The sequence below is a fragment of the Schistocerca americana genome, chromosome 1 (assembly GCF_021461395.2).
Source record: "Schistocerca americana isolate TAMUIC-IGC-003095 chromosome 1, iqSchAmer2.1, whole genome shotgun sequence".
Classification (NCBI taxonomy): Eukaryota; Metazoa; Arthropoda; class Insecta; order Orthoptera; family Acrididae; genus Schistocerca; species Schistocerca americana.
The window spans coordinates 1,116,596,870-1,116,618,995 of record NC_060119.1 but is presented as its reverse complement, the minus strand read 5'-3'; the positions used below and the strand labels follow the sequence as shown (position 1 = coordinate 1,116,618,995).

The window sequence follows — 22,126 nt, the reverse complement described above, 5'->3', positions numbered from 1 at the left end:
CATCAGTACATCCATCAATATCAAACCTTCCAGCCACCACAGAGTGTATATGTGGACAAGGAAAAAAATTACCGGATTTTTCCTAGATTTCCTGCTCAAAAATACAATTTTTTCTGGGTGAAAATACACTTTTTCCATGTCAAGTGACTGTAAACTTTCCCCTGGAACTGCAAAACTTACCCTTTGAATGGTTAAGGTTTTATTCACCAGCATGGAGTTTAATGGCACTTTAGTGGAAAAAAAAAATTTTGAAAGATCTTTAATGTACGCTGCACATTTTCATATTACGAAAGTATAAATTTAAACTCCACCAAACACAGCATGCATGTTGGTTTCCAAACCACTTAAATTGAGACTGCGATGTGGTTTCGTAAGCCAATCATACCCTACGTCACACAATCTCACCAGCTGATGACAGCAGATATTCACAGCGTATTGTAATTTATTTCTTTATAAAAGCCTTTTTACTTCACAAGATGTGATAAGCATTGCGTTGTGTTTTCTAACCCTGTCGGTGTTCATTAGTTCCCACGAGAGTTTAGCACCAAATTCGAATTTTGTCAAATGAAAACACATTAATGTGTGTGTGTGAGTGTGTGTGTGTGAGTGTGTGTGTGTGTGTGTGCAGTGTACTTGGAAGGGGGGGGGGGGGGGGAAGGATCAGTCACAACAAAACGTATGTACAAATATGTACGCAAAACATTTTGACAAGCCAAAAATCATGATTTTAAAAATCAAGGGATGTGTTAAATCACCAATGTAATTTACATTTGCATCATTTGGTTTGCAGATGATAAGCTATCAGTGCAGGACACTATCAAGTTGGTCCCGCAAAACCACAATGTTAGATCACAGTGCGAAGCAAAACGAACAAAAACTTTCTTTAGGTCTCACTTTGTTAAATAAATTATAATCTAAATATGTTCACAATGCCAACTGTGTCAGAATATGAAAACGTGCACTCGAAAACTAGCAAACAGTTGAAACTAGCGACAGTATGGAATGAAACATTTCATTTCAAATAAATTGACAGCCTCACTGGAAAACATTAATAAACGTCAAAGTTCTTTAACAAACCGACAAATATAACTTCATTGTTATGAAAGGCGATTAGTAATTGATTGTCACAACTGTGGGAATAAAAAAACAAACTAATAACATATTCTAGCCTTCCATAATTATGTGAGTGTATTTTAATTCCTGGCCACAGCAATCTGTTTTGTTATCATTTGACATGGGACTTGTACACGAAAAGGAAACAACAAACCCATTAAATGTAAACGTGGGTCACATGGAGACTATCGCCCTCCCCACTACAACTCTAGACTGCTCTGCGTATGTGCGAATCAGGCAGCTAAGGCGCGCCGGAAAATTTTTTGCTGGTGGCATCTGGCTTCTTGTTGCTACTGCTGATAGCTAACAGCAACACTTCAGGTAGCCAGAAGCAGGAGAAGGTACTGCTCATACAACTGCAAATGGGCTGCTGACAACTGCTCAAACAAACCTAATGTAAACAATTGTGATGTCAGCAGTTTGTTGTTACGAATCGTTGCACAGTCTTCATCCTAAAGTCTTTGACATATTTCACTGTTAGCAGACCTTGTGTGAGCACTGTGTTTTATTGTTGTAAATGATAAATTTTCTTTGAAACTTAAGTGTTTATTTTTCCCCCTCTCGTTTATGTTTTATTGCTGAAGTGTGGTTCTGCAATAGTGGGATACAGTAATATTCTTTCTTAGAGTGTCAGTTCTTACCAGTCAAAACCACAGACATTTAACTGTAGACTAAAACAATGAAACATTCCCGGAATTCTTAAAAATTTCATGTTTTTCCAGGTTTTCCCCCGGATGAAAAAATTCCCGGGTTATTCACCGATTTTCCAGTTGTGCCAGGGCATATACAATGTGCACCAGCAATAGCTGCACTCTGACAGCTGCCACCCATTCCATACCAAGAAGTCCCTTCCATACAGCCGATCCACCCTCGGTCATCACTTTTGTAGTGATGAACAGTCCCTCTCCAAATCACGCCAAGGGTCTCAAGGAGGCCTCCACAGATCGAAATTACCCTCCTAGCCTTGTACAGAAACAGATCTCCAGTGCCTTGTCTCTCCAGTCAGCTACCACCTCCCACATTATCCAGCGATAAAAGAACACTCCTTTCATGACTCAGCACCACCCACGTCTGGAGCCTGGGTTCCAACTACCTGTCATCCTGCCCTGAAATGCTCTCCACCCCTCCCACAGTCGTTTCCTGCTGCCCACTGAACTTATGCAATATCCTTGTCCATCCCTACTCCACCCCTACTTCTCAATCCTTGCCTCATGTCTCATACCCCTGCAATACACACACCTTTCCCATAACCCCCCCCCCCCCCCCCCCGCCACTGCCACCTACTCCAGCCCTATCACATTTATCTCCTATCCCATCAAAGGCAGGGCCACCTGTGAAAGCAACAACATGATGCATCAACTATGCTGCAAACACTGCCCCGCTTTCAATGTGGACATGACAACTTGCAGGCTGTCTGTCTGTCCAAAAGTATGGGCACCGTCAAACTACAGCCAAGAGAAGGTTGGACCATTCTGTTTCTGAACATACCATTCAACAAGATCTGCTTCATCTTAATGACTGCTTCATCTTAATGACTGCTTCACACAGCTGCTGCTCTCATGATTCTTCATTCTAATCCCAGTTTTTCTGAACTGCGAAGTTTAGACCTGTTCCAGCAACATATCCTCCATTTGCCTAAAGCTTCACCAGTCCCTGTCTCCGACCTACCTATCTCTTTCCCTGCTCCTACTCCAATACTACTCATGTCTATCCCACCAATGCACCTTCAAGTCCTCTCCCCTTCTCTATGTCTCTCCTCTGCTACCCCCCCCCCCCCCCCCCTCAACCACTGCTTCCCAACGATGTATCTAACAGCCTTATCCTGTCCCCACCAAGTTACTACACTATGTCAGGCAGCACTAGCATCTTCTTCTATCCATACCCTGTTATCCTTCCCCTCCCTGTTCATGCCACCTCCCTCCCACCACTTCCCATCCTTGATTTCTGCTTGGTCATACACAGTTGCAGTAGGGCTCTAGGACCCTGAGACAGTGACCATGTATGTAAGAGTTGCGCTTATGTGAAAGTGTGTGTGGTTTTTTTTATTGCAAAAGAAGGACTTTATCTGAATGCTTTAATATTTCAGGAGTCATTTTCATTGTACTTGTCTGTGATTCAACACCTCCTCTATATGGTGAGTAGCAATCTATCCTTTCCATATTGTTACACCTCACAAAATGGTTGACATGGTGGCTTTTGCTTGGAAGCCTACAAGTGGGAATGCAGAATTTTTAAATGACATATTCCAGAGTTTGTTTTGTTCATAATATTAATTTATTTATACATGTCATCTATCTGTTAGTTGTTTCTGGCGGCAGGAGGGCACTGGCCACCCTCTGCAACTAACACTGCCAAATCCGTAATAACACAGCCGACCCCGCGTTGAAGTGGGACAAAGGCCCAAAGAAAGAAAACTAGCTGTTAGTTGTTTATGTACATTTAAAAGTACATCTTCATTATTTTTGATTTGTGTATTACTGAGGGAACTTTGTGGCATTATCAACAGGTAATATACCATTGGCAGGTTAAATTGAATTTCAACGAATCAATGTCAACAAAATGAGGTAGAACATATGGGGAAACATTTCAACTTCTTAACATATGGTATCATAATGTAGTTTCTTCTTCACGTCAATCCCCCATGTACATCACAGACTTCATGTTTTGTAAACAGTATTTACAATTGGTGAGCTGTTTTTAAAACAATCAGTGGAATTTGTCATTTCACTTTTCACAGAGATATGTTACTATGAACAGAAATGAAACAAATAAAATGGCCATTATTTCTGTGGTGTCACCGCCAGACACCACACTTGCTAGGTGGTAGCTTTTAAATCGGCCGCGGTCCGTTAGTATACGTCGGACCCGCGTGTCGCCACTGTCAGTGATTGCAGACCGAGCGCCGCCACATGGCAGGTCTAGAGACAGATCCTAGCACTTGCCCCAGTTGTACAGCCGACTTTGCCAGAGATGGATGACGGACAAATAAGCTCTCATTAGCCGAGACGATAGTTAGCATAGCCTTCAGCTAAGTCATTTGCTACGACCTAGCAAGGCGCCATTATCCTTTGTTATTATTGCTATTATACTTCTGTATCATCAAGAGCGATGTTCTACAATTATGAATTAACGTTAAGTATTCCAGAAGCTATGTACTATTTTTGGCTACTCTAATTCCTTGTAATGTTCCAGACCTCACGCCAGTCTGCATGAGCGTAAACGCGTGCATTTCGGCTTCCTCGCATAGTGACTTGGCTGTCTTGCCAAGTCACAACAATTTCAATGTTAAGAATTCTTAGTTATAAGCTTAAAATGTCTCGAGTTTACGACAAGTTCTGTTAGATTTTCTTTCTGGTATGAAAATCCTCAGTGCTTGGCTATAGACATTTCAAAACACCACAATCAGAGGACATTTGACAGAATAAAGTATTTTCCGATTCTATGCATTCTCTAACGCTATTATCAAACTTTTTACTTGAAGTTTCAGACTTAATGAAATACAAATGAAAAAAAGCATGTATTCTCAGTTTCTAAAAATTACTGCTGCATTAAAGTGGCAAAGGAATATGTGTGTGCCCAGATATGGGCAAAAAGAGCAAGCAAAAGCATGCAGAGAGAGAGAGAGAGAGAGAGAGAGAGAGAGAGAGAGAGAGAGAGAGAGACTCAAACAACTAAAACTAAACCACCACGTCTTTAAGGTCCATAAAATTATGTTACCTTGCGAATTAAATGTGCCTGGGTTGCAGTCAAGGTAGCGTTTTGAAAAATGAACAAGGACTCTTTCCCGCTCCTGCGTCTCTCCTGTCAAACTGAACTGCTTTAGGAACTTGCGAAGGGCTATATCCAGTGTGTCACCCTCAAAATTGAAATATTTCAGGTACTCCTCAGCAACAACACGACTGAAGTCATTGCTGAAAAAGATTTACATATGTTCAGAAAATCTAAACAAAATAATAACAATAAATCTGAAAGTAAGATACAAATGTACAAACATGTTCATATTCACCAAATATTATGTGATCCAAAATAAAAAAACAAGCAGCCATACCGCTCCTGTAACGGAAATTCCACATGAAATAAGCAAATTAGTACAGTCACAAGTAAAATATGACCAGTTATATAAACTTCATGTCCAGTACCCTAGTTGTTTTATCCAAGTTGACTTGTCTGAAACCGAAGAAAATTAATATGGGTGAATACAGAAGGTTCTAAACCCTGCTGCTTTTAAGGCCAGCCTCATCTGGTGAACAAAATTTATCAATTCTTCTCCAGAACTGTTTACTTTGTACAGGATACTTTTAACTATTCTTGTTGTTCTGGATGTTTTTGCTGTCATATTTAATATTATAAATATCTGTTTTTTTAGACAGGTATAGTGAAATGTCTACCAGTACCACAACATTTCTTGCAAGACATTTATGTATGTTGTTGCAGGAAAATGGACTCTCGCTAATACTGTCCAATAGCAAAACATTATTGATTTCATTCTGTACAATGATACAAAATCAGACTCAATAAAGAGATAATCACAACAAGAATTTATTTTTCTGAACCCTTTACCATTTGCTTGTGATACTGTCTTTGCTTTTCGATTTCTTATTTACAACTATCTTTCACTTCCTCATTTCTAATTTCTATATAGTCATCTTCCCTTCATTTCTTCAAACACTTGCTCTCTTTTTCTTCTTTTCCAGTCCGAAGATTGGTTTGATCCAGCTCTCCACAGTATCCTATAACGTGCGAAGTAACTCCTTGGTTTCCCTCAACAAATTTTATCCCCTCTCCCCAGCTTCCTTTCATTATCAAATTCATGATATCTTGATGCCTCAGGATGTATCCTATCAATCAATATCTTCTTTCAGTCACTTTGTGCCATGAATTTTATTTTTCCACAATTCAGTTCAGTACTAACTCATAATTTATTAAATATACACATCTAACATTTAACAGTTTTCTGTGGAACTCCATTTCAAAAGCTTCTCTCGTCTTCTAGTACGCACTACGAGAGAGTGCTGAAAAGTGATGCCTCCATATATTTCATGTGAAGACTCTTAAGATTTTCTAAACAGAATGGATATTATTAACATTTTTATTCTTCATGTCCACATATCCGCAGTTCTCTGCCACTAGAGAGCTGTGAAATGCAGTGTGTAACATGGCAATGTGGAACGTAACTATGTTGATACGTGAGAAACAACATGATATATTAGAGTTTCAAATACAAACAGTTCGCCTGCACTTGGAGCATCCTCTCCTTCAATGTGACAATGCTACACAACACACAACCACTGCGACATCTCAACAATCCGACACCTTGGGTTCACTGTCATCGATCATTCTCCATACAGTAGTGCCTTGGCTCCATCTGATTTTCATCTGTTTCATGAATACCTTCGAGGACTTCACTTTGATAGCGATGAAGCGGTGCAAGCAGAGGTGAGGTTGTGGGTCCATCAACAAAGTCAAACATTCTACAGTGACAACATAAAAAAAACTGGTCTCTTGTTGGGAGAAATGTGTTCGTAACCCTGGTGACAATGTTAAGAAATAAACAAACAAAAGATACAAAGCTTAGCTAGCTTTCATAACACACTTCCTTTTTCTAGCTGTAGAAAAAAGGTGCTCACACACACACACACACACACACACACACACACACACACACACACCCCTGTCTCCCTACACTGTGCTCAGTCAATTGAGCACAATGCAGGGAGATAGGCGTGCGTGTGTGTGTGTGTGTGTGTGTGTGTGTGTGTGTGTGTGTTTCCTTCAGCTAGAAAAAGGAAGTACATTCTGAAAACTAGCCAATCTAAACACCTTTTGTTTGTGTGCCTATCGATGATGCACAGCTTCTGCCTTTCAGTGAGCTGTTTTCTTTATTCCTAAACAATTCATAATTTTCAACCAGACCTTTCTGTATTAAGGAATAAACATCTAGACGTAAAGAATAAAGATGTAGAATGTTAGTAAAATTTATTTTATTTAAATACCATTAAGAGTTTTCACATAAAATATTCAGAGGCATTACTTTCAGCATTCCCTTGTACTTACTGTACATGTTTAACTTCTGTACAAGGCTACACTCCAAATAACTACCTACAGTAAGGATTTCATAAACTTAAATTTATATCTGATGTTAACGAGCTTCTCTTTTTCAAAAATGCTTTTCTTGCAATTGCCAGTCTGCATTTTATAGCCTCTCTATTTCACCCCATCTTCAGTTATTTTACTGTCCGTATAGCAAAATCTCAATTAGTAATTTTGCCGTCTCATTTCATAATCTGATTTTATGAGCCTCACCTGATTTAATTTGACTGTGTTCCATTACCCTAGTTTTACTTTTGTTGATATTCACTGCATAGCTTTTTTTCAAGACACTATCCATTGCACTGAACCGCTCTTCAAGTCCTTTTCCATTTCTCACAGGATTGCAATGTCACTGGTAAACCACAAACTTCTCATTTCTTCTCTTTGAGCTTTAATCTCTCTCCAATATTCTCCTTGGTTTCCTTTGCTTGTTCAATGTAAAGACTAAATAACACCAAGGAGAGGCTACAAGGCTGTCCCACTCCCTTCTCAACTACTGCTTCCCTTCCATGTCCTTCGATTCTTATAACTACAGTCTCATTTCTGTATAGTTGTAAATAATCTTTAGCTCACTGCATCTTACCCAAGCTACCTTCAGAATTTCGAAGAGACCATTCCAGTCACCACTGTTAAAAGATTGTCTCTTAAAATCTACAAATTCTATGATGGCCTTTTTTGCTCTTTTCTTCTAAGATAAGTTATAGGGTCAGCATAGCTTCATGTGTGTGTACATTTCTCCAAAATTCATACTTTCTTGATGTCTGTTTCTACCAGTTGTTCGCTTTTTCTGTAAATAATTCGTGTCAGTATTTTGCACCCGTGACTTATTAAACTGATGCTTCGACAATATTCACAGCCATTAGCGGCTGCCTTCTATGGAATGGGTATTATTATATCACTTTTTTTTAAGTCTAAGGGAATTTCACCTGTCGGATATATCTTTCATGCCGTGTGAAACAGTCCTGTCACAGCTGGCTCAAACGATAATGTAAATTTACCAGAAAATACTACTGTACAATTGAGAAAATATTTTCTCCCTTTATATTCACAACAAAATCCTGCTACGTATGAGCTGATCTTCTGAACTCCATTTATAACACATTCTTTATTCTACAATGCCCCCCCCCCCCCCCCCACACACACACACACACAGCAACCTGTGAAATACTGTGATGATAAGTGCACAGTGTAACTGTAATTAGTATAATTACACTTGGAAAAATGAACTGCAAATTAAGCTAATAATTTAGCGTACAATGAAGATAAATGTGCATCTGTTAAAGAATTTTTCTAGTTCCTTCTGTAATACAGAAGTTGTTTTTGTAACATATTCATTTTCTTTCATTCAAGATATAAAATTTAAAGCAGTGGGATATTAAAACTAAAGCATAACTCACTTTTTGCTGAGGTGTCTAGATACATCCGATTTTTTGAATCCATCCAACATGTATAACCTCTTAGCGAGACGAATTGCAGACGGTATATCGACTGCCTTTGGGCTGTAGTGAAAGCTATGGAGGCTTTCAATATCACTTTCATCTTCCGATGACAGTGGTGGTGATACAGCCTTGTTTGTAACAGCTGTTAATGCTGTGGCATCTTCACTCAGAGTTGTAAGTTCATCTTCCGATTCTCTGAGCTCCTGTAAGTAGTTAACATTTTACTTTTTTCTTGAGAAGAAATTACTTACATTACAAATCGTAACTAACCTTACCAGTAAAAACTATCCAAACAGTAAAATCTCTATGTGGAAGTAAGTATCTTATGCAGCAAATATGAACCAATACACAATTATTAGGCAGTAAAACAAAACAGAAAATTAAAAATAAAAGATCCAGTATGATTACAACATAGCAAAAGTGCACTGAAGGTATTTTGTGTTCCCTGCTCTACGTCCCTAAAATAGTAAAACTATGGAAGCATTTGTGACGAAACAAGCATATTTGTCCTTCAGAAATACAGAAGTAATGAAAGGCAACCAATAAACAGGAAGACATCACCCTGTATCCCTTGTAATCAAAAGAGCAAGAGACTACTTTATTATGGGACATTCACATATCTGCGGAAGGCAGTTACATGATATGCTGAAATATTGTGCAAAACTGAAACACTTAATTCAGACTGATATCCAGAAACGTGTCACATTATTGTCACAATGAGAAAGCTCGGCATATCTTGAATTATAACAGTAACAATGATTTCTGCAGAGCCCTCTGTGTTTCATACCTGCAATGAGGTGCAGATAATGTCACTGAAGATATTACAGTTTTCCCTCAGATTTATATTGTGACATTACTGATTAATATTAGGACACAATCAACAGTTATATTAATAAAGTAAACGCAAGGGCCCGTTTCTGTATATTCGCATCCAACCCTCTCCCTCCTATTTTCCATTGCATCTCGCCCAAGTCACATAATGCTTTTACTGTTTCTGCAAAACCCCGAGAGCAAATCAAACTGTGCAAACATACTTTTGACAAAGAAACACCATTCTGGATGGAAGTACAGATACTCATACAAGTATGTAAACTCAGTTTAAACTAATATTATACCTTACAATTTTAACTCAGCACAGCAATAAGAAATCAGACTAACCAAAAAATTACACAGAGATAAAAACTACTACTGTACAAATATCTGATTAGGATTAGGAATATCAGACTTAAACTATTTACTTTCTATATACTACGTATTCTTTTTCTCCAGTTGAAAATGAAGGAATTACAACAGCAGGAAGAATTGTGGTCTAGGCAGTGCCAACTATTTAAAGAGTTTACGCTTTTTTGTAAGTCTATTTTAAGTCTATATACTATGTATTCTCTTTCTGCAGGTGAAGACACTTTTTTAAAGATTTTATGCCTTTCTGTAAGTTGTGTCAATGTGTCCAATTTGCTCAGGTTACTGGTAATATTCGAACTACAATTGATCATTTCTACTTTCAGATTTCAATTGCATCAGGTCCACACTACTTCAGGACACAAAAAACATTTATTTGTAATATAAAACACTCTCAGGAGGAGAATGTTAAGTATGTTAAAAGATAATCTTTGGTAATATCAAAAATTTCTGAAAATGAAATAATTAATCTAACACACACACACATACACACACACACACACACACTCTTACACATGTGCACGTTAACGCATGTTCGCACATGGTGATATGAGAAAAGGTGATATAAACACAGTATGCCTGCAGCAAATTCGTGGCAATGCCTGTGATTCATCACATTGCCTTTCATTTCTCCAATAGAATTAAATGCACACCAAAAACATGAGAATGATAGAGGATTAAATCACAGTATTTTTATATAATAAAGATTACAAGCTTTCCACTCATACAAGAGGAAAACATTACATGAACAGAGAAGACAGCAGTCTGGAAAGTTATTCCAAGAACTTATGTAAATCACTTATAAAGACCTGCATATCACATATTTTTACAATTGGAGAATGGAAATTTTATATGATCTGCAACTCATTATAACTGGCAGGAAATAAACATAGTTTACTGGATTAGTTGCAATGTTTTGCTAATAACATCCACTAAACACACTTGGCCTAAACACATTTAGCCATCATTTTTCTATCTGCTGCAACAAATATTTCTCTTTTACACTATCGACCGCTATTCTCCACATAACAGGAGATAAGTCACAAGCAGCCACAACAAAAAAGACTCACAAAATATTAACGCTGTCTGATAAAATCCTTCCTCAGAAGTAGCACTCTCACACATTCACACATATGTGGTTACCATCACCAGGCATTAAAGCCCAGCTGCAAGCAATTCAACTTTATCACTCGGAGACAGTATCAATGCGTGTGTGAGTTGTTGTATGTGTAAGAGTTCTACTTCAGAGACAGGATTTTGTCCAACGATTCAAATATTTCTAGTGTTCTATCTCATTGTGCCTGTCTGTGGCTCGATACCTCTATGCGGTGAGTAGTAATCTAGCCTTTCAGCATTGTTTTAATTTGATTCTGGATTTTCCATTGGCAACACAGTAGCTGCAGTTTCTTGCAATATTTAAGATTACAGAACTCCTGTGCTGCTGAATTTACAGAACAACTTGGTTCAATTCTACTTCCAGTTTCCTTCAGTTATTCCATTTTCACACGACTGTGAAAATATTGATATTGCTACCAGGAAAAAAAAAAATTTGTAGTAGAGAATGTTCTGGAAAACTAGAGCAAACAAAACATGCAGTCTCCACAAATGACTGGCTGTCTTGGTCGAAATATAAGCCACCCCATTAATTTTGAGGGGAGGAGGACAGGGGAGAAGAGATAAACCCAGTGGAGAGAAATTTATGTTACATTACCCACTCACAAAAACCGTTAACAATATGATCACACTTAATCACACTTTTTATGACGTAATATACATAAATTACACAGAAATCCCAGCCTCCTAACCACAGTCCGTACTGAAGTAAGCTCTTAACTTCACTACCAGTATTTATTTCAACACTGTCAGAATTTTTGCGATTCTCCTCCAAAAGCACATGGCATACTTCACATGCTCCACATCAATTGAAGATTTTCAGGTTGAACATGGGTGCCTCATAAGAGAGAATTCCTCACACATAATCTTTCCATATGAGTGAGACCACGATTTCAGTCTAATAGTGCTTTTGGAGAAAATCTTTACAGGGTTTATTTACAATGACATCAATAATCTGCAGGTTTCAAGTGTGGCATAACAACTATGTCTACCTTCAATGCTGCAACTTTATTCTCTACTTCGACTGTGAGGTGACCTGTGACGATATCCAGAACTATCGTAACTCTGTAACTGAGCGCAGCACCAGGTCTGCGATTTTAAATGGTCTATCACTAATCCTTTGTAATCCTGCCTTTTCCTTGGCAACAAATCACTCATCCATTAGAGGAATTTTCTGTGTGCACTGTATTACACTTCAGAACAGCGAAAGTACATTTTTCCTCCTTCTGCAGCAAGTTCTAATATAAAAGTAAATCTTTGTTTTTCCATTTCCAAATGAGGAACTTTATAGCCCTTTATAGTCCACTGGCACATTCCAGAATGAGATTTTCACTTTGCAGCGGAGTGTGCACTGCTATGAAACTTCCTGGCAGATTAAAACTATGTGCCCGACCGAGACTTGAACTCGGGACCTTTGCCTTTCGCAGGCAAGTGCTCTACCATCTGAGCTACTGAAGCACGACTCACAACCGGTCCTCACAGCTTTACTCCTGCCAGTATCTCGTCTCCTGCCTTCCAAACTTTACAGAAGCTCTCCTGCGAACCTTGCAGAACTAGCACTCCTGAAAGAAAGGATACTGTGGAGACAAGTTTGGAAGGTAGGAGACGAGATACTGGCAGAAGTAAAGCTGTGAGGACCGGTCGTGAGTCGTGCTTCGGTAGCTCAGATGGTAGAGCACTTGCCCGCGAAAGGCAAAGGTCCAGAGTTCGAGTCTCGGTCAGGCACACAGTTTTAATCTACCAGGAAGTTTCACTGGCATATTGCTTGCCACCTGAAAAAATACAGTTGTCTCATCAGTGTTGCGAATCTGGTGTGGAGGGTCTAAGTGATATAAGTGACACTGCTCTAGTTGCACCATTAGACTCTTAAAGTTGACAAGACTCTAAGTAATATCTTCTGACAGTCTCTGTGCTAGGGAAGAACTTCATCACACAGGTGTGCCACTTCTGCACATGCACCTGAAGCACCAATCAATACTCCCACAGAATTCTGCGATACATTTGGGGTTGTCTCAATTCCAAAGACCTGTGACTGGATTATTTGCATTGAGGTCAGTATCCCATTTTTCCTTTTATCTTGTACAAAGGAAAGAACACTTCTTTCAAGTTTGGGAACCTTCCCATGTTTTGGTCCTCTATAGGATTTCCTTCATGAAGCAGCAATTTGCAGCTTATTGTCCAGTAAGATTCAATGCCGCACATTAGATTCAACCAAACTGCACCTTTTTCCAGCTTCTCTGTTACATATACTCTTCACATAATGAGTAACTGAGTTTAAAATATGCGTAATAGCCACGCCAATATGCCAAATTCTGTAGTTTTCTAATGATCCCCCCTCCTTCCCATCCCATCGTTACCACTCATCACTGTGATAGAAAAACTGTGCCTATTCTAGCAGATAAGATAATGGAACTGTGAGCATGATAATAGTCATGCTACCTAAGTTAAATATAAACAACTGAAGATGATATTATTTCATATACAATTATTAATATACAGACATTAGCAATATTGTTATTCCATTTTGGACTAAGAAACAAGCACAACAGTTTAAGTTTCTATAAGGCAAAAATACATCAATATTTCTAGGTCCACACCAATAAGCTGCAACCTAATTTTTTATGACCAAGTTTTGAGGAAAAGTGGTCTTATATTTGCGGCAATATGATATTAAACAGTGTGTAAATGGTTACGGACTCAAGTCTGCCGATACTAACATTTCCTAAAAAATAGAGTGTTCCTCATACAAAATATCATGATTGTAGCAAATTAGTCAACAAAAGGCACAACAAAACATCCATAAACATGGAAACCAGGTTCCGTCTCTACTCTAACAACCAAGTACACTACTGGCCATTAAAATAGCTACACCACGAAGATGACATGCTCCAGACGCGAAATTTAACCGACAGGAAGAAGATGCTGTGATACGCAAATGATTAGATTTTCAGAGCATTCACACAAGGTTGGCGCCGGTGGCGACACCTACAACGTGCTGACATAAGGAAAGTTACCAACCGATTTCTCATACACAAACTGCAGCTGACCGGCACTGCCTGGTGAAGCGTTGTTGTGATGCCTCATGTAAGGAGGAGAAATGCGTACCATCACGTTTCCGACTTTGATAAAGGTCAGATTGTAGCCTATCACAATTGCGGTTTATCGTATCGCGACATTGCTGCTCGCGTTGGTCGAGATCCAACGACTGTTAGGAGAATATGGAATCGGTGGGTTCAGGAGGGTAATACGGAACGCCGTGCTGGATCCCAACAGCCTTGTTTCACTAGCAGTCAAGATGACAGGCATCTTATCTGCATGGCTGTAACGGATCATGCAGCCACGTCTCGATCCCCGAGTCAACAGATGGGGACGTTTGCAAGACAACAACCATCTGCACGAACAGTTCGATGAGGTTTGCAGCAGCATGGACTATCAGCTCAGACACCATGGCTGCGCTTACCCTTGACGCTGCATCACAGACAGGAGCACCTGCGATGGTGTACTCAACGACGAACCTGAGTGCACGAATGGCAAAACGTCATTTTTTCGGATGAATCCAGGTTCTGTTTACAGTATCATGATGGTCGCATCCGTGTTTGGGGACATCACGGTGAACGCACCTTGGAAGCGTGCATTCGTCATTGGCATATTGGCATATCACCCGACGTGATTGTATGGGGTGCCACTGGTTACACGTCTCAGTCACCTCTTGTTCGAATTGATGGCACTTTGAACAGTGAACGTTACATCTCAGATGTGTTACGACCCTGGCTCTACCCTTCATTCAATCCCTGCGAAACTCTACATTTCAGCAGGATAATGCATGAATGCATGTTGCAGGTCCTGTATGGGCCTTTCTGGATACAGAAAATGTTCGACTGCTGCCCTGGCCAGCACATGCTCCAGATCTCTCACCATTGAAAACGTCTGATCAATGGTGGCTGAGCAACTGGCTTGTCACAGTACGCCAGTCACTACTCTTGATGAACTGTGGTATCGTGTTGAACCTGCATGGGCAGCTGTACCTGTACACACCATCCAAGCTCTGTTTGACTCAATGCCCAGCCGTATCAAGGCCGTTATTACAGCCAGAGGTCGTTGTTCTGGGTACTGATTTCTCAGGATCTATGTACCCAAATTGCGTGAAAATGTAATCACATGTCAGTTCTAGTATAATACATTTGTCCAATGAATATCCGTTTATCATCTGCATTTCTTCTTGGTGTAGCAATTTTAATGGCCAGTAGTGTATATAAGTACTGTACATTGTACAACAACCAAGTTTATAAATGGAATGTTGCAGGGTTCACTGATTTGAAGGGGTAAAAGGAAGATACAGATTTGATGGACAGAAGAGTGTTCTGCAACTTACATACCGGCTTGCATGACTATAACTGAAGACAGAAGGAGGCACAGGGTAGGGCTGTTTTTTTTTTTTCTCCACATGGCCTCAACGCAGCCAGTGAAATTATGAGAAAAACAGACATACTGACAGAGTACAATAATAATGGAAATCCCTGGATGGAGCATTACATAAAATAAGGGAAAGTCAAGCACTAACCTACAGCAGACTGATGGATGGAGCACAGAGGTACATAACAGCGAACAGCATTCACACTAGCTTTCAAAGCTGTTGGTCTTTTTCTAGCAAAAGTACACACATCCACACACAAAACCCAAACACACACTCCCATGACTGATTATTGATATTCTATTATTAACAGCAGTCGCGTGAGCTGCTAGTGTGTCTGCTGTTTCCTGTTTATGGATCTCTGAGCTCCGCACATCGGGCTGCTATAGACATACTGAAAGACATAGCGATAAAAATAAGCGGACAAATCCAACAAATAACATACAAACAATATTCCCACTATAACTAGATCAAGTTAAAAAGTGAGTAACAGTTGAGCATGAACAGGGTGGTGTTGGCAGTTCATTCTGTCCAGCATGCATACTAAGGTTGCGGCAGGAACAGTTGTGAACTTCACTTCTGAATAGGTTCAAATGCCCCCTTCCAACACACAGTATCGTGCTTGCTTACAAGGGGACTATACAAACTGCCCCTCACCAATTTGATTCACATTGGCTGGGATGTGTAGGTAGCGACTAGGACTTCAACATACGTAAATGGGAAGATGCAACTCTCAATCATTTTTCAGAAAGTCAAGTTTGAAACTTTTAGGAGTGCTTATATACTTTATGTGGTAACTAACATCTAAAGAGTCTGCAGCCGCGTAAGTGATTAGTTTCTCTGGATCAAATGATGTTGCCGGTACATACCTTTTTCTTTTTTTTTCCTCCTGTTTCCTTTTCTTCCTTTGATTCCCACATAATTCTAATAACAGATTTACCTGCCTGTAAAAATAAATGTCACAAGACTGCACCAGCTGAGTACATTTTGCATTTTCCCTCAAAATGAATCAAGGTGCTAAAGAAATTGTTCTTCTTCCACATATGGCTTCAAGATGTTGGTTAGAAAATTCTTGTACAATGCTGTTGTGAGTTTGTTGGACTTCGAAGATGTTTTCGTAACATTTATGTATTCACATGCTTACTCATCAACTGATTTTTTACCGTTGGTCCAAATGAGCCAGGGATCTGTTGCAAGCAAACAGAGACCATTGGTAGTAATTTTCCAGATAAGGTGACACTATACTATGCACTGTACAAATGTGTCACATTAAGCATATCCTTTTGCTGCATGAGAACCACCTTCATTTCTTGTTTGGTGAGAGTTCAGTCATACATTGACTGATATTGGCACCCTAGAACAAATATGGTTCAGAAATTAGTATTGTATAGTCTGTAGAAACTGTAATTCAATTGACATGAGTGAATGGGTTCTTTTCTATGTGATACCTGTTTGATCAGTGTTAAAACAACATTCTTCTCATATTTTGGTATGCAGCCTCAATTCTTGATTTGGAAATATGCTGCTGCATCAAGAATCTTTTGCAGTGAGGCACTTTCACTCACTGAGACATGTTGGTGATTTTTCTTTGAGGAATTCAATGTCTTCATTTGAAGAACATCATGGCCAATTAGTCAGAAGTTTGAAAATGCAAAGCAGGAAACTGGGCAGCAGTAACAAAAGCCCACTGCTGCAATTTTCTTGTCGGCACTTGCTGATTTATATTCTTGAGCTTCTATGAAACAGTCACAGTGCTTTATTCCAACTTGTTTGATTCATTCCTTTCATGTTTTCAAATTTTTATGCTTTGGAGGTATGACACACTCCTTCTGTGATGAGGGCCAAACTCGTTCCTGGATGCTCTCTCATTAGATTGACGACCCTAACCCTGTAATCCAGCAGAACATATTCAGTAACTCTTTTCCTTACTTCTCTTCAGGCTCATAATTGTCTGACGAAGATGAAGCGAGTTGTTTGGTTTCATCAGGCAGACCTCCTCCACTGATTTATTGGTGGGCAATTGATTCATCTCGTAACATGATTGGATTCTCCACTAGCATTTATTAAATGTGGTGAAATATTTCTTCCTCAGTATCCAAGTGTTCTTGTGTTGTTACCGTAGAAAGATTCAAAGTGATGACATTGTTTTGGAGAAAGAGCTGTACTATATACGATTGCTGTTTTTAATCACATTTTTTGAAACTTCATTGTAAAGAAATTTGGCTTCAGAATCAGGTTCACTTTCTCTTGCTGCTGAAGTACCAGCTTCACCACTACATTTACTCATAAAATCAGATATCTTGGAGCACTGGCTAGTACCGATCTCGGCGCTTAGATATGAATGAAGTATTTTCCAGATTTGTGAATGCTGTTCCTTTTCTCCCTCCATCAGCCAAACATTATGGGGGCATACGCGGCTGTTTCTGGTAGCTCACAACTATGTACAGGAATACCAGGAAAATGGATTCATTAGATGAGCCGTAGTGTGCCTGGCCCTATACCAGGAAAATGGGCTCATTGTGGGTCAAAACGTACCTGCACAGACACTGGAAAAATGGGCTCATAGTGAGTTGGAACTTACCTGCAGAAATATGGTTATAATGGGAAACTACTTTTAAAATTTTACAGAAAACTTTGATTTTGCAGGTTCAATATTATGAAAATAATTAATGATTCATTAGGTACTGATTATCTGCACAGTCATAATAAACCTGTTGTCCAATTATATAGGAATGAAAAAAAAAATACCGGCAGTGAGATTTGATTCAGACAACTCACATTTATGAAGCTGAGCCCCTCTTCTTTCAGCTCCAGACTCCCTGAATACCAGCAATAATGATGTTGTTGTGGTCTTCAGTCCTAAGAATGGTTTGATGCAGCTCTCCATACTAATCTATCCTGTGCAAGAGCCTTCATCTCCCAGTACCTACTGCAACCCACATCCTTCTGAATCTGCTTAGTGTATTCATCTCTTGGTCTCCCTCTACGATTTTTACCCTCCACACTGCCCTCCAATGCTAAATTTGTGATCCTTGATGCCTCAGGACATGTCCTGCCAACCGATCCCTTCTTCTAGTCAAGTTGTGCCACAAACTTCTCTTCTCCCCAATCCTATTCAATACCTCCTCATTAGTTACGTGATCTACCTACGTAATCTTCAACATTCTTCTGTAGCACCACATTTCAAAAGCTTCTATTCTCTTCTTATCCAAACTATTTATCGTCCATGTTTCACTTCCATACATGGCTACACTCCATACAAATACTTTCAGAAACGACTTCCTGACACTTAAATCTATACTCGATGTTAACAAATTTCTCTTCTTCAGAAACGCTTTCCTTGCCATTGCCAGTCTACATTTTATATTCTCTCTACTTCGACCATCATCAGTTATTTTGCTCCCCAAATAGCAAAACTCCTTTACTACTTTAAGTGTCTCATTTCCTAATCTAATTCCCTCAGCATCACCCGACTTAATTCGACTACATTCCATTATCTTCGTTTTGCTTTTGTTGATGTTCATCTTATATTCCCCTTTCACGACACTGTCCATTCCGTTCGACTACATTCCATTATCCTCGTTTTGCTTTTGTTGATGTTCATCTTATAACGTCCTTTCAAGACACTGTCCATTCCGTTCAACTGCTCTTCCAGGTCCTTTGCTGTCTCTGACAGAATTACAATGTCATCGGCGAACCTCAAAGTTTTTATTTCTTCTCCATGGATTTTAATACCTACTCTGAATTTTTCTTTTGTTTCCCTTACTGCTTGCTCAATATACAGATTGAATAACATCGGGGAGAGGCTCCAACCCTGTCTCACTTCCTTCCCAACCACTGCTTCCCTTTCATGCCTCTCGACTCTTATAACTGCCATTTGGTTTCTATACAAACTGTAAATAGCCTTTCGCTCCCTATATTTTACCCCTGCCACCTTCAGAATTTGAAAAAGAGTATTCCAGTCAACATTTTCAAAAGCTTTCTCTAAGTCTACAAATGCTAGAAACGTAGGTTTGCCTTTCCTTAATCTTCCTTCTAAGATAAGTCGTAAGTATATATGACGGTAGTATCTGTTCCCGAAAGAACAGTTACCGTGGATGACCATTGCTAGAAATGAAATTAAATATTAAATGGACACCCTAGCTGCAAACAGCTGTTTCTAGCAAAGCTGCATGGTCATCCACGGTAACTGTTCTTTCGGGAACAGATACTACCGTCATATATAATTAAAATATGGCTTCCCGGCCATTGACCTTCTTGTGCGAACGCACACGCTATGCCCGAACTCGTACGGGACTTGGTAGATTAATCTGCCACGAGTAATGAGTATGATGGGCAAACATCTATTAGGCGCACTACGAATGTAGTCGTGTGGACATGTTGGGAATGTGGATCTCACAGGAAGCGTGCAAGGGATAAGTCCCTGCAAACGCACTATCCTCCGTGCCCGCGGTGGCTCAGATGGATAGAGCGTCTGCCATGAAAGCAGGAGATCCCGGGTTCGAGTCCCGGTCGGGACACACATTTTTCAACATGTCCCCAATGGAGTGCATCAACGCCTGTTTGCAACTAGGGTATCCATTTAATTATCATTTCATAAGTCGTAAGGTCAGTATTGCCTCACGTGTTCCAACATTTCTACGGAATCCAAACTGATCTTCCCCGAGGTCGGCTTCTACCAGTTTTCCATTCATCTGTAAATAATTCGCATTAGTATTTTGCAGCTGTGACTTATTAAACTGATAGTTCGGTAATTTTCACATCTGTCTACACTTGCTTTCTTTGGGATTGGAATTACTATATTCTTCTTGAAGTCTGAGGGTATTTCGGCTGTCTCATACATCTTGCTCACCAGATGGTAGAGTTTTGTCAGGACTGGCTCCCCCAAGGCCGTCAGTAGTTCTAATGGGATGTTGTCTACTCCGGGGGCCTTGTTTCGACTCAGGTCTTTCAGTGCTCTGTCAAACTCTTCACGCAGTATCTTATCTCCCATTTCATCTTCATCTACATCCTCTTCCATTTCCATAATATTGTCCTCAAGTACATCGCCCTTGTATAGACCCTCTATATACTCCATCCACCTTTCTGCTTCCCTTCTTTGCTTAGAACTGGGTTTCCATTTGAGCTCTTGATATTCATACAAGTGGCTCTCTTTTCTCCAAAGGTCTCTTTAATTTTCCTGTAGGCTGTATCTATCTTACCCCTAGTGCCTGCTTAGCCATTTTGCACTTCCTGTCAATCTCATTTTTGAGACGTTTGTATTCCTTTTTGCCTGCTTCATTTACTGCATTTTTATATTTTCTCCTTTCATCAATTAAATTCAATATTTCTTCTGTTACCCAAGGATTTCTAATAGCCCTCGTCTTTTTACCGACTTGATCCTCTGCTGCCTTCACTACTTCATCCCTCAGAGCTACCCATTCGTCTTCTACTGTATTTCTCTCCCCCATTCCTGTCGATTGTTCCCTTATACTGTCCCTGAAACTCTGTACAACCTCTGGTATAGTCAGTTTATCCAGGTCCCATCTCCTTAAATTCCCACCTTCTTGCAATTTCTTCAGTTTTAATCTACAGTTCATAACCAATAGATTGTGGTCAGAGTCCACATCTGCCCCTGGAAATGTTCTACAATTTAAAACCTGGTTCCTAAATCTCTGTCTTACCATTATATAACCTATCTGATACCTTTTAGTATCTCCAGGATTCTTCCATGTATACAACCTTCTTTCATGATTCTTGAACCAAGTGTTAGCTATGATTAAGTAATGCCCTGTGCAAAATTCTACCAGACGGCTTCCTCTTTCATTGCTTAGCCCCAATCCATATTCACCTACTATGTTTCCTTCTCTCCCTTTTCCTACTGTCGAATTCCAGTCACCCATGACTATTAAATTTTCGTCTCCCTTCACTACCTGAATAATTTCTTTTATCTCATCATACATTTCTTCAATTTCTTTGTCAACTGCAGAGCTAGTCGACATATAAACTTATACTACTGTATTAGGCATGGGCTTCGTGTCTATCTTGGCCACTATAATATGTTCACTATGCTGTTTGTAGTAGCTTACCCGCACTCCTATTTTTTTTATTCATTATTAAACCTACTCCTGCATTACCACTATTTGATTTTGTATTTATAACCCCGTATTCACCTGACCAGAAGTCTTGTTCCTCCTGCCACCGAACTTCACTAATTCCCACTATATCTAACTTTAACCTATCCATTTCCCTTTTTAAATTTTCTAACCTACCTGCCCGATTAAGGGATCTGACATTCCACGCTCCGATCCGTAGAATGCCAGTTTTGTTTCTCCTGATAACGACGTCCTCCTGAGTAGTCCATGCCCGGAGATCCGAATGGGGGACTCTTTTACCTCCGGAATATTTTACCCAAGAGGATGCCATCATCATTTAACCATACAGTAAAGCTGCATGCCCTCGGGAAAAATTACGGCTGTAGTTTTCCCTTGCTTTCAGCCGTTCGCAGTAACACAACAGCAAGGCCGTTTTGGTTAGTGTTACAAGGCCAGATCAGTCAATCATCCAGACTGTTGCCCCTGCGACTACTGAAAAGGCTGCTGCCCCTCTTCAGGAACCACACGTTTGTCTGGCCTCTCAACAGATACCCCTCCGTTGTGGTTGCACCTATGGTACAGCTATCTGTATCGTTGAGGCACGCAAGCCTCCCCACCAACGGCAAGGTCCATGGTTCATGGACAAATTGTATAACCATGCCTAAAATTTTCACATTGTCTTTTCAAAAATAGTTGAGAGTTGTGTC

The 22,126-nt window shown here is 39.8% G+C and overlaps 1 protein-coding gene and 1 non-coding gene across 5 annotated transcripts in view; one reads left to right on the top strand and one right to left on the bottom strand.

Annotated features, from left to right (window-relative positions):
• Positions 1–22,126, bottom strand: part of LOC124618836 (PH and SEC7 domain-containing protein) — an 814,418-nt gene that overhangs the window by 166,608 nt on the left and 625,684 nt on the right. For all 4 annotated transcript variants that reach the window (XR_006980055.1, XM_047145380.1, XM_047145381.1 and 1 more), the window contains exons 7-8: positions 8,601–8,845; positions 4,831–5,024 (exon numbers count right to left, since the gene is read on the bottom strand). Coding sequence is in view for 3 of the 4 variants with exons in the window: in XM_047145380.1 (XP_047001336.1) it covers positions 4,831–5,024; positions 8,601–8,845 (439 nt within the window). In the remaining variant the exon portion in view is untranslated. The remainder of the gene's footprint in view (positions 1–4,830; positions 5,025–8,600; positions 8,846–22,126) is intronic.
• Trnas-uga lies at positions 19,791–19,865 on the top strand. The gene has a single exon. It is a non-coding gene; the product is annotated as a tRNA-Ser (tRNA).